General features: G+C 40.4%; 1 protein-coding gene across 9 annotated transcripts in view; it reads left to right on the top strand.

The window, feature by feature from the left end:
- The window catches only part of KAT6B (lysine acetyltransferase 6B), a 188,342-nt gene that overhangs the window by 107,207 nt on the left and 59,162 nt on the right, over positions 1–21,973 (top strand). For 8 of the 9 annotated variants that reach the window (XM_073353167.2, XM_073353164.2, XM_073353168.2 and 5 more), the window contains 4 exons: positions 6,576–6,684; positions 13,451–13,566; positions 13,827–13,908; positions 16,993–17,125. In XM_073353167.2, the coding sequence (XP_073209268.2) occupies positions 6,576–6,684; positions 13,451–13,566; positions 13,827–13,908; positions 16,993–17,125 (440 nt within the window). Of the gene's footprint in view, positions 1–6,575; positions 6,685–13,131; positions 13,193–13,450; positions 13,567–13,826; positions 13,909–16,992; positions 17,126–21,973 lie in introns of those variants that run through there. The other variant, XM_073353172.2, reaches the window with a different exon arrangement.

The raw sequence follows: 21,973 nt of genomic DNA on the forward strand, positions 1-21,973 counted from the left end.
AGAACTCATAATACCATGCCAATGTGCCTTATCAATCAATGATCAACCTTCAAAATAATTGTTCTTGAGAAGATAGCAGTCCCTGTGGCCCATTTGGTCCTTGGCCTGTCTTCTGAGGCAGAAAAACGGTGCCAGTTAGCATTGGCTCTGGAGGTGGTTTATATATGCATACCCCTGTCTCAATAGGAACTGAAATTAAAAGCAGAATCTTCAGGAGCCATTTAATAACATTATGGAAATATAGAAAATGCCAGAATAGTAGATTTATGCTTCTAATTGGAATGTTTTTAGAAGTCTTTCATGAGGTTGTAAATACAGTTTAGCAGTCTGCAGAGGGACAAAGATTATGGGACCATGGCGGGGGATCCACAGTTAAGGTCATGGCAATTTCCATTTTAAACCGTTTTGACCCCAACCTCCAACTTGCTGTAAAAGCTCTTTTCAGCCTTAAATTACTCACGTGTTGTCTCTATCCACAAAATATAGATGTATAATGTCTGTGTATATAATATATATAAAATACTTAACTCTTTTCTAATAGAGGTGAAGTTTTGAGATAAGGGAGTTTGTGGAACAATAGTGAGCTTAACTTTTCAAAAAGATTTGTAACTTTTCTTTAGAAATGTGTATTTTAAAAAAGCACAGATTTAAAAATCTAAATAGAATTCAGTGGAATTACACCAAGGTATGATGCTACTCACTGAGGTAGGAGTTTGCAGGACTGGATATTTAGAACTTCTGGAAGATCTCTCATATGTTTGACATTTGACCTTTAAACACCAACGCACTGCCCCAGTCTAAGTAACATGGAGGGTGTCTGAAGAACACGCAAATTTCATAAGATCATTAGCAACGGATGAAAAGAAATACAAGCTCTTTTGACCCTTTGAGCCAAATTTGTCCTAGTGTAAATTCATTAAAATCTAGTGGAGTTACTCCAACTGTTAATTTGGCTCACTAGGAAAAGCTCATTAATTTTTTATGACAAATACCTGTGGTTCATGAAAGCTGTAAGTACAGGTTGAATAGGGTAGACAAGCTCCATGATGGTGGTACTTAAGGCTTGTCTAAACGCAACTTGTACTGGTTTAACTAACATCATAACATCATACTTTGAAATTGTGAGTATTGAAAGCAGAACCCTTTTTGACACTAGTACTATGTTTGTAACATTAATTAAAAAGTACCTCTTTGCAAATAGTAATAGTTCTTTTTATTAAAATTTAAAATAACATAAACTGCTGAACATTGTAGATAAATTACTTCAGTGGTTATATAAAATATTTTATTATTTTATAGCTCAGTCTTGGCTTTGGTATGTACTGTAGGAGAGACAGCTTGCTGCCCTTAGGGGGCAGCTCTAGGTCATGAAGTGTGCAGCCAGAGGGCGCTTGCATTCCCATGGATGTGTGTCAGAACTATTGATGGCAATGAAATTACTATCGCTGTAGCATTCTAGTATTTTTGTGACGTTCAAGAGGTTGATTGACTACAGTAGTCTCGTATATACACAAATGGTAGTTTGATATCTCGTAATATGTTAAAATGCAAATGAATTACACATCCTGTCATGATACTCTCACATTAACAAATAGTAGAAAATGCCTCGAGTCCTAATTTTTTTTTTAACATATTTCAGGAGAGTGTGTTGGAAGTCCTCTTCTCCCGTTTTAGCATGTGAAATCTTTTCAAACTTACTTTTGCTGCAGTTATCAGTAGCACACAAGTTCTCAAACCAAGGGGAGAGGTGGGAGGGGAAGCAATTTTTAACCTTGAAAATTTTACTAGTGGTGATCACTCTGCCTGATCTGGTAAGCTGGCATCTCTTGGAGAGAAAATACAACTTAGAAATATTAAGTAACTATATTTAAAAACAAAATGAAATCATCATATATATCACAATATTTTCACTGGCTCTTAAAGTAAATAGGTGGGGGGGAAATGGCCCTTGATGAATTTGGTGTATTGAAGGAACAATGGCACTTGGTTTGGACAGGTGGCATGCAGCCTCTCGTCTGACTAGAAATGTTTTTTAACATAACTAGTAACTGCATTCTTTAAAAAAAAAATTAGCTTTTAAAATAATGTTAAGTTGGTAGCAAAATTATTAGTTGTGATGATCTTCTACAATCAGAAACATGTTCAGGTTCCAGATTTATTCAGTCAACATCTTTTCTGTCAAATCAGTTCAGTTTACAAAACACAACAAGATTTCTTTAACTATACTAGTATTGTGAGTTGTGAGTTCAAGATGAAAGTCACGCTGTGTCTTTTCTGCTTCCTGCAGTTATTGCCAGCTACAAAGATTGTGGGATCTGAGCTTACGGGTTAATTCTTGTTCATATAAGAGGCAGAGTGGAATTACTTTGTTCTCTTTACCTGTAACCTTTGAGGTGATGACACTGGTACTTAATTACTTGGGTTGGGCAGTTAAACTAATGGATATGACTTGAAAACACAGGTATAGGTACGAGGTATGTACAGTACCTAATGAGCTATTTTTAGTTTGTGTTGGATCATATCCTGATTCATTAAAAATAAATTATTTCTTGTACATATCCTAGTTGAGACAACTGTGAGCCAATATATTCCTACAGCCAGTTCGTATGCCATTTCGTTTAAAATCTTCGGCACATAATTTTGGATAATTGAGTTAGTGTATTGGGAAGGTTTCAGAGTAACAGCCGTGTTAGTCTGTATTTGCAAAAAGAATAGGATGCATCTGATGAAGTGAGCTGTAGCTCACGAAAGTTTATGCTCAAATAAATTGGTTAGTCTCTAAGGTGCCACAAGTACTCCTATTGTATTGGGAAGGAGTCTTAAAGTGTTCTGAATTTTCAGTGATAGGTAGCACAGCAGACATTATTTCTGTCTTATAATGCACTGGTGCGATGAGATAGTTATCATTAATATAAATAGCTAAAGGCGAACATCAGCGCTGTAGGGTTCTAGAAAACGTAGCATGAAGTGATAGGATCTGTAAGCTTTCTATTATTAGGTTTGTTATGGGGACATCAGTCTTTCTAGCCTTGAACTACCAACAACCTTTGTCCTTTATGTTACCTTTAGTTAAAAACAAAGAAGAGCATGAATGCTGGCCGATAGCCATGTCTCTCTCTCTCAGCAAAAAAATTCATCTGGGAAAGATAAATGGGATTGTAGATCTGGATTTGTTTCATTATATGAATGATATGTGACATTTTGTGAATTATTTATTGCAGTAAGCATGGCAGAAATGACTAAAGCGTTATTAAATCAAATGAAGGAAAGAATACCATGACTGCAAAGACAGGATTTTCACTGACCTCTGTCGAGGGAATATTATTGCTTTTTAAATCAGATTGTTCTTTTAATTGTTATTTAAAGGGCAAAAAGTGTTCCCAAGATGCTGCATTTGAGCAGTTGCAGGTAATAACTGGATCCACCAATGCATAGCACTGATTGCCTGACATTTTTGTAAGGTGATGGCAGGGTCAGTAACCAATTTGTAGTTGTTGTTTTTGCAAATTCTTTAGAGGTTTCTGTACTGGAGGAATGTTCCTAACACTCCTAGAAAGTACATTTGCATAGACAAAAATTGCAATGTGCTTGAAGTGGGAGGGAGGGGCTTACTGAATTCAAAAGGCCACTACTGAGCAAGAACAATCAACCCAGCTCTTTTTTTCCTCTCACTTCTTGCATTGTTTTTTAAACTTTGAAATGAAGAATGCTCCCACCAATAAGATTAATGATGCTATTGAAGGTCACCGCACAACAATTTAAAATAAATTATTGAAATTCATTTTCACTGTTTTAGAAACATGATTGAATTAGAAATGACACAATACGATCATTTTCCTAATTAGTTCTTTCAAAGTGGCGATTTGATTTTTCAGCAGTGCAAATAATTTGTAACAATTTGTGGCATTAATAAAACTGATTAGTATGTGGTGTCTGCAGTTATATTTGACACAACATAAGATGATGTTTCAGTCTCTTTTAATGCATTTATGGAAGATTAAGACCAATAAGTTTATTATTCCTGATAGAATCAAAAATATTTTTCTAAGGGTGGATTGTGTGTGTGTGTGTGTGTGTGTATGTGAATATCAAAATCCTTTTAATTGTATTTTAAAGGGACATACCAGCAAATAACAAATCTGTAGTTCTGAGAAATACATTTTTATTTAATGCAGCATGTTAACAGCTATGAAAACTACTACCTCTATGCATTCAGGAGTCTACACGTAAACAGATGTACGGGGCCTTGGTATTGCTCGGAGTAGTAAAGAACCATTGGGAGAAGTAAATGTAGACTTGTATGTTCTTAAAAGGAATTTCTATAGTAACGTCATATAATGCCAGTGGTTGGTTAAGTGTTCTCTTGCTTCTTTTTCAATTTGGAAATGCAAAAATGTTGATTTAGAGCTTGTGTAACTTTTAAAATATCATTTGTTCAGTTTGCTATGTAAACTAATACTATAGTTCTACTGCATTCCAGATCTTTCATGTGAATTTTTTAACTGTTTCATAGTTATCTTCTAGTAATCATGACTCTTAAAAATTCTGTTAGGACCTAATTGTGCAAACATTTAGTACTTCCTACAGTGAGTACTTCCATTTGAAGAAAGGGCTGTGCCTGCAGGATCAGGCCCATAAATACCCTAAGTAAGCAAGCCTTTTTTAGGTGATGTGATTGTTTGTTTTTAACACATTGAAATCTATTACACAAATTATTTTGAAGTATTTTAATATGTTAGCTTGTCATACAGCAAATGAAGAAGAGCAAAAACAGTGAGACTCCCTTCAGTGAATTCCTGATCAGAAAAATGTGCTTTGTTGAAAGACTCAGACTTCCTAAATTAAAGTTTGTGTTTGTCTAATTTATTGCCATAGAATATGTTGATTTAATAGGGACATAGAAATTGCGAGACTGGATCAGATCAGTGTGGTCCATTTAGTTCAGTATCCTTTCTCCAACAGAGTCCAGTACCAGCTGCTTCAGAGAAAGGTGCAAGAAACCCCTCTAGTGGACAGTTATGGGGTAACGTGTCCTCAGAGAGAGTTTCCTCCTACCTAATATTTAGAGTTACCTTATGCCCTGAGGCTTGAGGGTCTCTGTCTCTTCCAAAGTTCTCATTTATTTTTGTAGTAGTTATTATTATAGCTTGTGATATTCTTGTTTTCCCTGCAAATGCCCAATCTTTATTTGAATTTTGCTGAGCTCTTAGCCTTAATTGTATATACTGGCAATGAGTTCCCACAATCTAGTTGTCTGATATGGAATAGTAATTTCCTTTTACTAATTTTGAATTTGCCATCTTCAGTTTCATTTAATATCCCCTTACTTATTAAGTTGGAGTAAGCGTAGATGAGAGATGTTGTGGTAGTTGGGCCTACCAATGCTGAGATGGTTCAGTGACTCTGCTAAAATCATGCTTGGTAAAAACAGAACATGTAGAATTGGAAATTAATGAACCAAAATTGGTGTGTTGGATATTCGGCCTAACTGGTGGACAAATAATGATGGAATGGGCTATTCCACCCACCGCTCCCTTTTTGGGTCTTTAAGGAGACTGGGGGCAAATACAAAAAGAACAGATCGAGGCTAGTAGAGCAAGCTTCACCATGATGGCTGCCACCCCCACCCTCTTCTGAGACCCCGGACCTTGTTCATCCTAATCCTGAGGGATGTCCTGACTAGATAGGGCCTCAGAGAGGGATCCAGATGACATCGCAACCCCTACCTGCTCCAGCTGAATCCCAAACACCACCTGAGATGAAATGGGGTTGGACTTTAGCAACAGTTCCCGCCCATCTCAACTAACTTCTTCTCTTTTCCCATCTCAGATACCATCGAAGAGACTGTCAAACAAGGGGTTTTTCCTTCTAAAATCTCTCTCCAGCTAATGGGAAAGGGAACAAGGGATGTTGCTAAAATGAAAGCCTCATTCAATGCTTTACATTTGAAATGCTTTAACTGTTTTTCCTTCTCCGTATGCTTAATAAAAGGTTAAAAACATTTTCAGTGCTGTATTTGCCATGGTACTAAGCAGGGTGAGATCTGTGTATACCAAATCCCAGACCTTGTTTAACACTGTTTAATGTTAGAAGGTGACTGGGTTATGTTAACATGTTTGGCCCATTTATTCCAGCTAAATTGATACAACTGAGCACAGAATGAGTAGTTGATCCTGGCTTTCCAACTGATGTGAAGCAACCCTGAGCAAGTTATTTCACCATTTATGCCACTGTTTTCCCCATCTGTAAAAGAAGATGATAAACTACCTTAACTGGATGTTGTTTGGGGCTAACTGAACATTTATAAAACAGTTTGATACTACTATGATGAATGATACTATTGTGGCACAAAGTATATATTTGTGTTAAATGTAAGGTGAGGGAGATGACTACAGCATAATATCTATTAGGAAAAATTAACTTCATATACCAGAGTAAGTGTCTGATAAACCATGAAACTAACATTTAGAAAATAAAATGAAGGCAAATTGTCTTCTGATTTTGTGAAAAGAGGATTGGAATATCACTTTTTGTGTAAGAGAAGTAACAACAATTTGTATTTATTTTTGCCCTAGCCACGAGCTGATCCCATTCCAATATGTAGTTTTTGTTTGGGGACTAGAGAATCAAATCGTGAAAAAAAACCAGAAGAACTGCTCTCCTGTGCAGACTGTGGCAGCAGCGGTAAGTTGGTTCTACTTGCAAATTGTACAAGAGCCATCTGTAAATCTATCTTTTTGGTCATTGTTCAGCATGTAAATTTCCTGTTTCAGTCAAAATAGTCTTAGGCCAAGTTTTCAAACCATGATAGCTAAAAATTAGATTCTTAAATTCAATTATTCATTTGGGCTTGAATTTCAAAGGAGCTAAATGACTTTGGCTCCCCCTGAAGTCAGTGGGGGCAGCAAGTTTTGAAAATTGGGGCAAAAGCTTTGATTTTAGAAACCTAACTCTGGCATCCATGTTTCAAAAATTTTTCCATCATCTCCAAGGCTATCAGTCTGATACCTTTTACAAGCACTGAGTTACAGTATTTAAAAGAAGCTGGTGTAGAGGATAAAGAAATTGGATATTATCTGTACTGCTGCCGATTTTACATAAAATCCGATTAAGTTTTACAAAAATTATATGGATGAAAATACAAATAGTAATTTTAGTAAATGACTTGAAATATTAGCTAAGTGCCAGTATACTAGTTTCCCCATGTTTATCCTGGGGGGGGGGGGGGGGGGAGGAAACAATTTGTGGACCGATAATGCTTGAAGATTAAAACATTTTTTTAACATTAATTATATAAATATTGTACAGTCATGCATCCCTGCAGACCGGAGGGAGACTTTCAAAAGCACAAGGACAGTTAGGCATCCAATTTGCATGGAAAGTTGATGTCCCTTGTACCTTTGAAAATCTTCCCCAGATGTTATATGGTTTTAAGAAAAGTTGCTTAAGATGCTCATTCTCTCTCTCCCTCCCCCCAGTGTATAGTAACCCACCTTTCTCTTCTGACCAGCTCCCTGACAGCTTCGTCCTGGTCACCACACTCTCCCGTGCTGCTGGCTCCATGGCAGTTACTCTTCTTTCAAAGTTTGCGGCAAATTTATATTTGCATTCAACCTCTTAGCATAGAATCTTCCTTAAAATACTGAATTTTCATAATCTTTGCTTTGTATGTGTGAAATCCAGAGTATGAGTTTAGAAATACTTTGGCCCGAGTTAACTTAATCTTGTACGATATTGTGATAGTGATAACTTAGTGTTGATAGCAAGTACTTTTTGAGCAGACCCATAAAGGACTTTTAGATAGTTGCTCATTTTCCCAAAGGGCTTTTCCCATAGGACTTTTCCCACAGTCTGTTCTGTCACCTCTTGGTTAACATGTGTATGAGGTCATTAATTGAATTAATGAGGTTGGCTGGTCATTGGAGACACAAGTATGCAGATGATACTTAGCTCTTACTCTTCCTTTTTGTCTGGATCGTTCCTTGCTCTGCCGCAGACTTCCTACATGACCTTGGGCAAGTCACTTATGCCTGGTTTACGCTAGAAAATTAGGTTGGTTTAATTAAATTGGTCAGAAGTCTGAATAACCACATCCTGAGCGCTGTAGTTAAGACAACCTAAGTTCCCATGTGGACAGCACTAGGTTGATGGAAGAATTCTTCCATCAACCTAGCTACCACCTCTTGGGGAGATGGATTACCTACACTGATAAGAGAATCCTGTCCGTTAACGCAGATAATATCTACACTGAAGCACTTCAGTGTAGGCAAGCCCTTAATCTCTCTTTGACTTGGTTCCCCATCTGTAAAATGGGGATAATAGCACTTTCCTATCTTATAGGGTGTTGTGAGGATAAATACATTAAAGATTGTGAGGCACTCAAATTACCACAGTAATGTGAGCCACAGATGGGCTCATATAAGTACCTGGATAAAACAGGACAGCATAGACTAGAATGTGGACTTCTATAACTAAAAAAAGAGAAACTTTCATTTATGCAGGATAAAGTTTTGCCATTATCCATTTCTGAATTGATTTGTGTCCCTTTGCGATAGACTTCCATAGCATGTATCCTAATTTATTTTTACACCATAAAGTAAAGCAAATTGCTGGATTTTCAATAGAAAGTTAGAAAGTTGATGTTTCCTTTAACTGTTTTATTTGTGACTTACCAAATTCTCTGTGCTTTCTGTCAATCCCAAATCTAATATTCTTTAGAAAAGAACTGGATTGGTACTTAGTTTGTTACAGTGGCTTTTTTGCAAACATGGTTTGCATTAGTCAGGATGTAATAAATATCGGCTATTCTTCCAATATAAAACAATCTCTGGCAGTTCTAAGGAGCATTAGAATTGGAAGCCTTGACTTTCATGGATCAGCTTCCATTTGAATTAACACTGATCCATTCTCTCTGCCTCATTAAGACTAAATTATCTTTAATTAGTTTCTAAGATGTATTAGATATACACATTGAAATGCTGAGACTGCCAATCAGATCGCAAGATGGCTAAAGTTTAGTTACTGATGATTTTTTAAAATAAAAACCAATCTCAGAGCACCATATAAACAGAAAAATTTGACTGTGTTGAGGTTTGTTGTAATTTGGACTTGTGATTTGCACATTGCAGCGCACCTACAAGCAGGTTCCTCTGTACCGGGGTAAAAGAAACTGTAGGAATAATCTGCATTGTTGCTGGACAGAGCAAGTCTATCTGTGGAACTGGGATTCAGGGGTTAAACTGCAATGCCCATAATCCGTGCATGTTTTTCTATGCTCTCCTGCATTCTTTGTTTCAGTCACATGTGCCATTTCATACAGGGGTTCTCTGACTCCAGCAAGAACAGAGGGAAACTTTGGGAGGGAGAAGACCCCTAAAAGAAAGGGGAACTGGCCCTGGGGTTTGTTGGGAACCAGGCTTCATCTCCATTTCCCAATCGTGTAGGACCTGGGTGCACTCCCTCTGAAGTGACTGTAATCCTCCATCATGAGGAGGGTTCTTTCACCACTGATACAAAGAGGCCATTCAGAGTTGAAATCTGGGGGAGCTCTGTCCTGCTCACTGCTGGCCTTCTCCAACAGTGTACATATAGAACTAGCTAGGGCGGGGTGGGCAAACTATGGCCTGGGGGCCGCATCTGGCCCTTCAGATGTTTTAATCTGGCCCTCGAGTTCCCACTGGGGAGCAGGGTCCGGGGCTTGCCCCACTTCGCATGGCTCCCGGAAGCAGCAAAATGTCCCCCCCTCCGTCTCCTACGTGTAGGGGGAGCCAAGGGGCTTCGCACTCTGCCTTCACCCCAAGCACCTGCAGACAGGGCAGCGTGCAGAGCCACCTGGCTGCGCCTCCATGTGGGAGCCGGAGGGAGGACATGCTGCTCTTCTGGGAGCTGCTTGAGTAAGTGCTGCCCAGAGCCTGCACCCCGAAGCCCTCTCACGCCCCAACCCTCTGCCCCAGCCCTGATCCCTCTCCTACTCTCTGAACCCCTTGGTCCCAGCCCAGAGCACCCTTCTGCACCCCCAACTCCTCATCCCCAGCCCCACCCCAGGGCTCGCACCCCAGCTGGAGCCCCCTCCTGCGCCCTGAACTCCTCATTTCTGGCCCCACCCCAGAGCCTGCACCCCCAGCTGGAGCCCGCACCCCAACCCCCAATTTCGTGAGCATTCATGGTCCGCCATACAATTTCCATTCTCAGATGTGGCCCTTGGGCCAAAAAGTTTGCCCACTAGGGCATCTAGTCACCCTGCTCCTGGCCTTGCTGATGCTGCTGTGCACTGTAACGATGATATTGTTCAGCTTTGGCAGTTTCCTAATAGCCCTTTGATCCTCATTCTGGCTTCCTCTCACCTGTGTAGAGGAAGCATGATATTGCTTTCGCTCCCCACTGCACAGTTGAGAGGTGCCAAAGAGCTTTGGAGAGTTGAGCTAGTGTCATGCAGACTCATTTTTAATCAGTCAGTGTAGGACATGTTTGGAAAGAGGACAGAAGGAGATAGTTATGTTGGAGGTAAGAAAAAAGGGGAAGAGAAGATGGATGGAGATTTAGGCAGCAGGGGAGAGTGGGATCTAGCTAATGTGTACAAATCTAGGTTAAACTGAAAAGGCAAAGGGCAAGGAGTCAGAGGCATGGGAGCTTGGGGAGGAGGACAGAAGAACAAACCAAGAACAGCAGCGGACAGGGCAGAGAGAGAGAGGAGAAAGGGAATTGGGATTTGCAGGGCGTGGGACAGATAACTTCAGTTCAGAGAATGGGGATTGGAGCCAAAAGTAAGGGGATAGGGAGGGCTGCCTCCCACTCTCTGTTCATTTACTGACCCATGTCCCATTTTTTTATTCCAAAATACTGGGAGAGGGTGGTTGGTTTGGAAGGAGGAATGAACAACTAAGATACCTTCAGCTATTAAAAATATTTTTACTTGCATCCTGACTGTGACACGTGTCCTGATCCTTTCTGCTTAAAAAATAAGGGCACTCTTGTGAATAATTCTCTTCCACGTAGAAGACCATTGGAAGCAAGTGATATTTCTGAATTGCATAGCATAACAGGAATGGTGGAAATAGAAGACCACAAAATCTTGGAAACCCAGGATATTAGCATTTCTGGATTAGCAGGATAATAATTGCTTGTCTGTTGCATAATGCTTATTTTCATAGTTCTTTAAAAACGATAACTGATTTGTCACAAAATCACTCAATGATAAACATAAGTCTGTCAAATTTACAGATGAGGAAACTGAGGCAGATAGGTTGAGACAGTTGCCATAGATGATAGAGGCAGAGGCAGAGCCTAAATTAGAATTTGAAAATCTGCTCTCAACTAAAATAAAAACTTCTGCCTAATGAATCTTCTACTCCAGCACCTGATAGTCTAAAACTGGGTTTCTCCCACTGCATTGCTACTTTGGAGCAAAGCTGCTTGAAGGATTATGGAGGGGTGAGGTCTTCCCTGAGGTAGTCATGTCCCTGCCTGTTGACAGGTTTTAGAGATAGGACAAAGATAGGAAATTCTTTTATGCTTTATCCCATCTAGCTTTTTTGTGATGGTTTAGCTCAGGGGTCTCAAACTCAGTTTACCTTAGCGCCAGTACCAGTCCTCCAGTCGTCCCAGCAGGCCAATAATGTCACTCATGCCACCCAGAACCCACCCCCAAAAACTCCGCCCCCCACACCTGCCTAAGGTTCTGGGAGGGAATTTGGGCTCGGGAGGTGGTCTGGGGTAGGGGATTGGGGTGCAGGCTCTGGGATGGAGTTTGAGTGCTGGGTTCAGGCTCTGGACTGGGGCAGGGGCTGGGGGACGTGGTGGGGTTTCAGTCGCTGGGAGTGTGGGGGAGGGTGCAGGCTCTGGGAGAGAGTTTGGGGCCAGGAGGGGGTATGTAGGAAGGGGATGCAGGCTCTGGAAGCAGGTCAGGAGGTGCAACGCTTACCTGGGGCTCCAAGGTGGGGCAGGCCGGGGGGCCTCTGTGTGCTGCTGCCCCCAGGCACCGCCCCCACAGCTTCCCATTGGCTGCAGGGGAGCTCGGGGCAGGGGCAGCACGCAGAGGCACAGCGCCGCCCCGGGGCCCCAGGGAGGGGCCGGCAGACACGTGAAGCGAACAGGCAGGTGCCACTCAGCTCCTCTGTGCTACCAGGGTCCTGGGCCATTTTAAATCACCCGGGGGGAGGGGAGTGCCCGGGGGCGGCAGGTGGGGCCAAGGGAGAGACCCAGCCCCAAAACTGCTGGAGCCCTGCAGGCCACATTGGGGAGGTTTGCGGGCTGCAGATGGTCTGTGGGCCGCGAGTTTGAGACTCCTGGTTTAGTTCATCCTCCAGTAAATAGATTTACAGCAGTTTAACTTGGAGGAGGAGAGAGTTTGGATCACATGGCTAGGCTCTCCTCTGAGAGTGCACTGATAGATATGTACGAGAGCATTCCTTGTGGCTATGACAATGCACCTGTCTAAAAATAGTGATGAGTTAGTATGGCTCCAAAGCTTCTTACCATCCTGACAATTTGTAGTCTGATGGCCTTGATCATCAATGTGGGTACAGAATTGGCAAATTCTTCTTCCTTTAAAGATTTGCCCTTTCCTATCAATATAACGTCTGCCTTGTCAGAATTAAGGGTGATTACTAGTGATGTCATTGGCAATAATTGTTCAACTGATCCTGAAGAAACATACCATTGCATTTGCTAAGGTTCCTGATAATTTGCATTCTTTGAAGGAGGAATTGACTATCTTAACCATGAGAACTGTGTCTCCTCACCAAATTTCACTCTCATGAAAGAGGGGGGTCCATTTCATAGGAGGTCAGGGGTCAGATACACCTTATTTCTGGTTGAAGCCAAAGATTTTTTTTAAAAAGTTTTTTACTTATAAATATCTTGTTACATTTTTTATTTTACTGTTGCCATAAAATGTGTGTGTTGTAGGACAGTGTAAGTAGTAATATAACTAAAATGAAAGGAATATATTTGTATAGTTAATTGAATATATTTTATTAGATTTTCCTTTGTGCATACTTTAAAAATACTGTAATCTAGTTCTAAAATTTAGAAATATATTGATGCTATTATATTAAACTCTTTAATAAGTTATGGTTCACTGTGGCTACTATGAAAAGGATTAATTCAAGTGTATGAAAATAATCTTTTTCAGAGTGAGTGATAGTTTAATATGCTGTGGAGACAGCCTGGACAAGACATCATTCAGTTTCAGGTGCTTATAGACTTATTGACACATTATGATTACTGTAAATGCGCACTTTCCAGCTCTCCCCACACTAAAGCATTCTGAGCAGCTATTTCATATCCTCTTCAGAAGAGGAAAAATAAGTTGAATAATATAAAGTTCTGAGAATGGTTGACATTGGCAGCGTTCCAGTGATGGAAAATGCAGTGGTGTCATAGCTGTTGTAGGACACAGGAGTTGGAGCTCTATTAAACCTCAACACATTTTAAATACTCTATTTTGCAGGGCATCCATCATGTTTGAAATTTTGTCCTGAGTTAACAACAAACGTAAAGGCCTTAAGATGGCAGTGTATCGAATGCAAGACATGCAGTGCATGTAGAATCCAAGGCAAAAATGCAGTAAGTTAATATTTTAATAGCACAGTGTCTTTTGAGTTCGTGTTTGCATATTCACTCATATTCTGTGGGCTAGTCCCTTCAACTTTACAATTTCAGGCTACTTTAAAAAGAGTAAAAATATAAGCCTCTATATAATGTAATAAGCTCTATAATCACTGTTTTCAGTTTCTTTTTTTCTTTTACTGTCAGGTTTAAAAATACAAAAAGTATTGATACAGAATCTCTAGTAACTTTGTATTAAGCCTTTTTTTCAATTTCAGGATAACATGCTCTTCTGCGATTCTTGTGATAGAGGGTTCCACATGGAATGCTGTGACCCACCACTTTCCCGAATGCCTAAAGGTGATATTCTTGTATTAATTAGACCGGAAGTTCAAGTGCCAAGTTAGACTTTCAGCATTTATAGATTGCTTAGCGGTGTGGTCCTGAACATGAAAAGCAAAGCCTCTTGAGCTTGACTGCTCCTAAGATTCCTTCCTGCAAAGTGAAAGACATTGCTATTGATTAATTTTATAATATGAGTTGAGTCACTGAACTAATTATTCGGAGTGAAGCTGTTGGGGAAGGCCATAGCTGACAGCATATGGGATATACACACTAGGACATATCAGGGCACATGGAGAGAGCCTCCTTTGTGTCTTCCAGAGGATATCATTGTAAAAAGCCATTTGACAGTCATGTGGTCAGAGTTCCTCTCTTCTCTCAAAGGATCTCTTTCTCCATCTAGGATTATATGTACCATATGTCATATCTCATTTTGTTGTATCATTGCTGATCACTGGTTTTTCTTATATTTCATTATAAAAATTGCTCCAGATACAAAATTTTTGTAGCACCCTTTTTCTTAAATAATCAATATTTTTGTATTCATTTGCCCATCTTTAACATTGGCCAAGTAAGGTTAGGTGGTTGTTAGCATAGCTGAGTCACCATATCTTTTAAATTACAGCTAGATATGATCTGGCCTTTTTTTTTCAAGAGCCATTGATGTAGATGGGTTTGTAGAGCCTCCTTATATTTTCTAAAATGTATAAGCTGGTTAACATTTTGGAGGGGAGTTTGGAGAATGCTGAAAATAGGTGTGAACATGGCAAAATTATATATTTATCAGTGTTATAAAGTTTGGCCCCACCTACACTGGGAACAAAAGCATCCACTACTATACAACCTTCTTTAAACATAATTACTGTTGACAAGGTTCTAAAACAATTTGCCTTACCAAACAATGATAAAAGAAACCATGCTGCTTCCACTGTCAGTGACATGGTTTAGCCTCCTCCAGAAAATTTTTGCGACAGTGGTTAGGAAAATCCTGCTACTGTTAATTGTTTCTAAGCTGTATCCCCTACCTAGGCTTGACCAGTTGTCAACAACTAAGTTTTTCACCATCTACTAGTGCTTGCATCATCTGGCAAAACCATGTTAGCTGAAATGGCTTTCAAGAACTATTTCAGGATCTTGGAATAGAACTGTACGGAAAAGGTCTAAAGAGCCCATAGGAAATGAGGAGTGGGGAATTTTCAGCACTGCAGCCAGTATAAAGTATACTGAGCATATCTAGAACCTGGAAGCTCCAACTGAACACACATGTTCTGAAAAGAGCAAAATACTTTAAGAGAAGGAAGTGGGACTGGTGGGAATCAGTGGCCATTCTTCAACAAAAAAATTTCAAAAACAGACTTCAACAAGAAATTGTAGAACTGGAATTAATTTGAAAACTTGATACCATCAAATTAGGCCTGAAAAATTAGGTCTGAATAAAGACTGGGAGTGGCTGGGTCACTACAAAAAGTAATTTTTCTTCTGTTGATACTCATACCTTCTTGTCAACTGTTGGGAATGGGCCACATGCACCCTCATTAGCACTACAAAAAGTAATTTTCCCTCTGATATTCACCCCTTCGTATCAACTGTTGGGAATAGGGTACATCCACCCTGTTTGAATTGGCCTAGTTAGCACTGACCCCCCACTTGGTAAGACAACTCCCATCTTTTCATGTTCTGTAATACGTATACCTACCTACTGCATTTTTCACTCCATACATCTGATGAAGTGGGTTTTAGCCCATGAAAGCATATGCTCAAATAAATTTGTTAGTCTCTAAGGTGCCACAAGGACTCCTCGTTGAGTCAGCAGGACATTAAATTTTGTCCATGTTGACAGCAGAACCCTACTAGTTAAAACAATGTTTGCAAACAGTTGTCGTCTTGTGTGATTTTCACAGATAGATACAATTGTAGCTATCACAGTTTCAGTTACCATTGTGAACAACCCCCCACTCTGCCCCCGCGACAATCATGCAGTATCTTAAGCCTGTTGCAAATTTCTGTGGCTTTCAAATACACTTTTAAGTTGGTTTAATAATGTGGAGCATAGACATACAGTCATATTACAGCTATTTTGATCACAGCTTTTTGAAAATGGTTTCAAGAGCGATAGCCAGCCTGAGTGTTGATTTAGCAGGCTGATCTATCTACACTGTAAAATATAATGAGTTGGGGGATCTTGTTAAAACATAGCAGTCCCCCTGACAGGGTTAAAATACTGTTCATCTTACATCACGGATGGAACTAAAACATGTTTTAACCGTGCTGAGCCCTTGAACCTTAGCAGGGCTTCAGTACGATACAGAGCATGATTTTGTCCTTTCTACACGGTAAGACCAAAAAATATTGCAGACACACTACCATGCTGTAACCCATTTCATCCAACGTAGGTTTTACAATGTAGATGGGATTTCAAGGAGGCAGAGTGTAGTGGAGCTTTCTCTCTAGATCAGGACAACTCACCACACATTGGTATGCTTGGTGCCCAGGAAACTCTTAGTGTCCCCCAAAGCAGATTGTAACATAAGCTTGATAAGTGTTGAATTAAGGTATCTTGTTGTGTGAAAGCCATACCAAGATTCTACTATGTTAGCACAACAGAGCTTTTGTTATGCTCTCAGCAGAGGGGTTTGTATGGTGAGAAGCCTAGTGATTGTGTTCTCTAGTGTTCTTCCTCAGCCTCCTATTGACTGGTCCAGGAAACCTAAACGAGGGTAATTAACAATATGAAACTGAGAGAACATAGACGCTGAAGATACAGTAAAACTCTTCACATATATCATTTTGTTTTCAATTGAAAGCTTGGTCTGGTACTTCCTGGATGGGGAGAGGTCTGTCTGGCAGTAGAAAGAGGAGACATGTTAGAATCCTTTTGCTAGTGCCACTCCCCCGTGATCCTTGTTGCTATAGGAAGAGCAAAGCTGTCCTTCTGAACTATAGAGAGAGTTTTTCTTCCCTTCCCCCAACCATCCTTTTTGCTGAAGTAGAATTTGTTAGAATAATGCACCTGAGATGTAGCTTTCTATACCTTGGGTACAAACTGGACACACACTACATGCATGTACAGTTAAAACAATTGTTTTTTCTTAATCAATGCAGGGATGTGGATTTGCCAGGTCTGCAGACCAAAGAAGAAGGGAAGAAAGCTACTTCACGAGAAAGCTGCGCAAATAAGACGACGATATGCAAAACCTATTGGACGACCTAAAAATAAACTAAAGCAACGAATGTTGTAGGTTCCCTTTTTCCAGTTGATTATAGTGTTCTTGAAAATGTAATACAATGAGATTTTAGGTGACAGTTTATTTAAAATTACACTACTGCTTTTGCTGAGTACTACAGCCTGAAAAAAAATCACATGATGAGCAGCACCTATTATGCATCATGTTCAATGTAATGGAAAATAATTAAGTACAGTAGATATTTCTGAGTCTTCTGATGGCAGCAAAAAGTTATCCTAAAAGTTTGCATCACTTTAAAAAGAATCACTATTGGTTCTAGGGAAGGAATTAAACTTAAATTCATATGTGAACAGTGTTATTTCCCAAATCCAAATGGTACCAACAGTCCTCAATAATAAATAGCCATATGATTGATTACTTTAAAAAAAACAACTATCATACCTGGGTTATCAGCACAATCCATATCAAATGGATGATATACACCGATAAAGTGAAAAATGTAATTCACCTCACCCCAAGAGATGTCTTTCAAGGTTTCCTCCAATTGATTTGTTGCCTATTCAACACTGTTCTGTGTTGAGTATTTATTTGCAAGAATATGCTATTTCAGAAATGCTGCTTGCCACCTCCTAAAATTGGTACACATTCCCTCTTAATGTATATAAAATCCCTGCCTACAACACAAGCTCCATAACGAGTCAGTGCTCAGTTCAAGGCCCAGAGGTATCCATGAGACCGAGCTATTGAGTCCAGAGTTACTTTGGAAAAATAACCTTTTTGACCTTTGCTGTTGCTAAGTAATGCCAGTCAGGAGGGGAGCGGGCTGCAGTTCCTCATGCTTCTCTCCAGCCCATGGGTATTAATGTCTGAGAGAAGAGGGTACTGTAGACCTTTGGCACCCCGCTTCCCAGAGAACATTTATATAACTGAACACAGACTTCTTGGACATCTTAAAGCTGGAGGGAGGGCTGTTGTGGGTGGAGGAGCTAGCTACCTCCTTTGTCCTTCTCACCATCTTTTCATGCTCACACACAAGAGAAAGCAGAGTAAAGAAAGGAACATCGATAGCATGGACTAAAAAGACAACCTAAAAAAAAAGGGGGCAAAATTTAAAGCCATCTCATTGATTCATTTCATCAACTTTTCACTAAGCACATCTGTGGTGATCACTCATACATTTCTTGTTGCAAGAGTGAGGTTCAGTGATGTATGCACACCATTGATTGCCATGTCTTGACACTATAGCATCAGCTTGCAAGGTCTAGAGCACATAAATTACTTTTTGCTTATCTAATAATGACAGTTACTATTTGGGAATCAAGTGCAAATGTTAAAAAGTTGATGGATTTGTAACATCCTTTGTGGGAGCCCAGTGACCGTCCATCCCACATTGTGGTGTTAGAAGGAGAAGATGACTGTGCAAACACTGCTGCATAGTTAGAGTGAACCGATCTCCTGGTTCTCCAGGATTGTTTTGGTTTTTTGGCAATTGTATCAGTAGGTTTTAGGACTGAGTCCTAGTTTCATTATCTTCAGCAAATCTGGGATGATATTCACTCGGTTGACACCTCCATTTCACAATGAAGTTCCTCTGCCATCCCCTTTCTCCACGTCTTTATTGCTGTAGTACTGTGGTTCAGGTTGTACCCTGGATATCCCCACTACTATGGCAAAATCAAAGAGAGAGGTGATCATCAGAGAGGCAGGTTGATGAGTTGGTAACACATTGGGCCCAGCAGAGAAGCTGTCATAAACATACAGCTAAGGGTAACATAAAATCCCTCTTTACCCTGTAAAGGATTAAGAAGCTCAGATAACCTGGTTGGGACCTGACCAAAAGGACCAATAAGGGGAGAAGATACTTTCAAATCTGTCGGGAAAGGTTTTTTGTCTGTGTCTCTCGGAGCCAGCCAGGAAACAGGGCAGGGAAAAATACATCTCCCTGAGCTATATCTGAACTAAGCATCTAGTATTGCAGAAATAGTAAGTAATAGGAAAGAAATGCGTTAGGTTATCTTTTGTTTTAGCTTGTGAATTTTCCCTGTGCTAAGAGGTTTATCCCTGTTTTTGTAACTTTAAGTTTTGCCTAGAGGGGAATCCTCTGTGTTTTTGAGTCTTTTGTTATTCTGTAAAGTACTTACCATCCTGATTTTACAGAGGTGATTCTTTCACCTTTTCTTCAATTAAAGTTCTGTTTCTTTTAAGAACCTGACTGATTTCTCTATTATCCTAAGACCCAGGGGTTTGGGTCAGTGATCACTTTGTAACCAATTGGTTAGGATATTATTCTCAAGCCTCTCCAGGAAAGGGGGTGTAAGGGCTTGGGGAATATTTTGGGGGAATAGGAACTCCAAGTGGTCCTGTCCCTCATTCTTTGTTAAATCACTTGGTGGTGGCAGCGTACCGTCCAAGGGCAAAGAGTTTGTGCCTTGGGGAAGTTTTAACCTAAGCTGGTAGAAATAAGCTTAGGGGGTCTTTCATGCAGGTCCCCACATCTGTACCCTAGAGTTCAGAGTGGGGAGGGAACCCTGACAGAAGCTGAGTCAAACTTTTGCATTAATGTTGAATGTGAGGAATGGGTTATTTAAATCTGTAAAGCAAGATGAGAAGGATAGTAGCATGTCACCATCCAACATATGTTCCTACCTTTGCCCCTGCATGTGCCCCTCAACGCTTTCCTCCAGTGCTATTCATTTGTACTTGAATGGCTCTCATCACTGTACTGTAGGAGAGCTTCACAATCATTAATGAACTCTACTACTTGCCCCAGTCCTATGGCCCCTATCAAATTTTTCTCTACACACCTAAAACCATCCTAAGATTTCTTCACTCCACATTGTGAAAAATTTACTATTCACTGCCTAAAAACTTGGTTAATGCAGAGTTAAGGTTGACTGGCAGCATCTTATACTTCTCTAGAATGTCAGAGGCACCTATACTTAAACCTCTGAATGACTAACAAAGAGTTACAGTAAAACAAACTTAAACCTTTGACAACTGTGATATATATTGTTAGAGGAAGTCTGCCACAAAACCTTAACCCTGCCCCCTTACATCACTGTGAGAAAGCATAAGACTGTACCCTTCCTGAGCAGCTGGAGGACAGCGTGAAAAGTGCACAAGAGTAATGTGATGGAAACTATTAGGTCGAGTGTAGGTCAGGCTTAGTAAACACAAATTAGTTAAGCATGACCTACATTCAACCACTTCACTTGCTCTTGACAAACCACCAAAGAGTTGCCAGATTCTAACACCTATTCATCCTTGTCCTAGGCAGTGCCTGTGACACATCACCTTTACCTAGCACTGACTGAGACTGGCAGTGCACTGTGGTGTGTGCCACCAAGCTGCTAGACCTCCCTAGAGCGGTAGAGCAGGACAGAGAGGGTGCATGGCACTTGGTGAAAGCCAGTGCAGATAATGTGGAGTTCTAATGGGCACTGAGAATATGCAAGACAGTGTTAGAAATGGATGAAGCGTTCTTATATTCACCTGTCTTACTGCCATGCACAGTGGAATGTCAGTATTTGGAGGTGACAGTAGCAGCTGTTACAGCAGTCTTAAGAGCTGAAGAAGAGCTCTGTGTAGCTCAAAAGCTTGTCTCTCTCACCAGCAGAAGTTGGTCCAATAAAAGATATTACCTTACCCATCTTGTGTCTCTAATACCCGGGACTGACATGGACACAACAGCATTGCAAACTAAAACTCTCTATGGACATTTTAACAACTTTTGTCGGCTCAGACCTCCTGTGTATCACAGAGAGAGAGAGAGAATGAGTCCTGATTGCTTTAGCATCAGCTGCACTTCTTCTCAAATGGCTGTGAGAGGTGTGGTGACTTGCTGCAACTAACCTCTGGATCAATATGCTATGAGCCTAGCCCAGTGTCAGTAAGAAAGTGTGAAGAGCAGTAACGATGTAGCATTGAGTTGGACAAAATTGAGCGCAGATTTTATTAGAGGTACGTCAGGTTTTGATTTGTTCCAGTGCCTATTGCCAATTGCAGGAGGGCAGCGGTAAGGGAGTCATCACCTTAGACTTAAGTATAGGTGTATTTGATGTTCTGGAAGGGTCTGAGGCACTACTGGCAACCTTAACTCTGCATTAACCAAGTTTTTGGGCAGTGAATTTCCCTTTGTTTTCGAAGAAGTGTTGGTAATGAAGGGGGCATTAAGGAGGAGGTAAGTGAGGGATTTTCCAGCTCGCCCTCGCTCTGGCTTCTCCATGTCCCTGATAAGGTTGGAGGAGCCCTGGGGAGAAATGAAGGTATTAACCAGGGGACTGCGAGAAGCACGCCAGCAAGGGAGTAGGGAGGGGAAACCCTAGACTCTCTACTTCACTTTGGGGATAAGTACAAGGGTAGGAGTTTATAAAAAAAAAAAAAAAAAAAAAAAAGTAAAAAAAAAGTAAGAGCTGTCTCAGCCTCTCACTGTAGTAGTGCTGTTGCCACATTATCCTCCTCACTAACTAGTCCCTAGAGAGAACTTTGGGCCAAGTTTGGGATGCTGAAATCCGATCACCCAAGTAGGGTGCATGTTGTGGCATGGCGGGGGACGGCACCTAAGGGCCTTGATTTCACTTCCACTAAAACAAAGTGGAAACATTGAGAATGACATGTGGTACCACTGTTACCTTTAACTATTTGGGTCATTGCACTACAACCATATAATAAATACTACATTTAAAAACGGGCAAGTCCTCTGAAAGAGCTTGCATGATGGTTTTGACTATAAAAATCTCATTCCCCACTTTTGTCTGAGGATTCTTTGGTAATCCTGGTGACTGATTTGTAGGATTTATGCAAGAATAAATTATTTCCCCATTTTCTCAATTGTATCTATGTATTTCTGTCATTAAAACTCAAGAGTGTATGGTTTCCCACTGAACAATATTCCTTAA

Source organism: Lepidochelys kempii, chromosome 7 (genome assembly GCF_965140285.1).
Source record: "Lepidochelys kempii isolate rLepKem1 chromosome 7, rLepKem1.hap1, whole genome shotgun sequence".
NCBI lineage: Eukaryota > Metazoa > Chordata > Testudines > Cheloniidae > Lepidochelys > Lepidochelys kempii.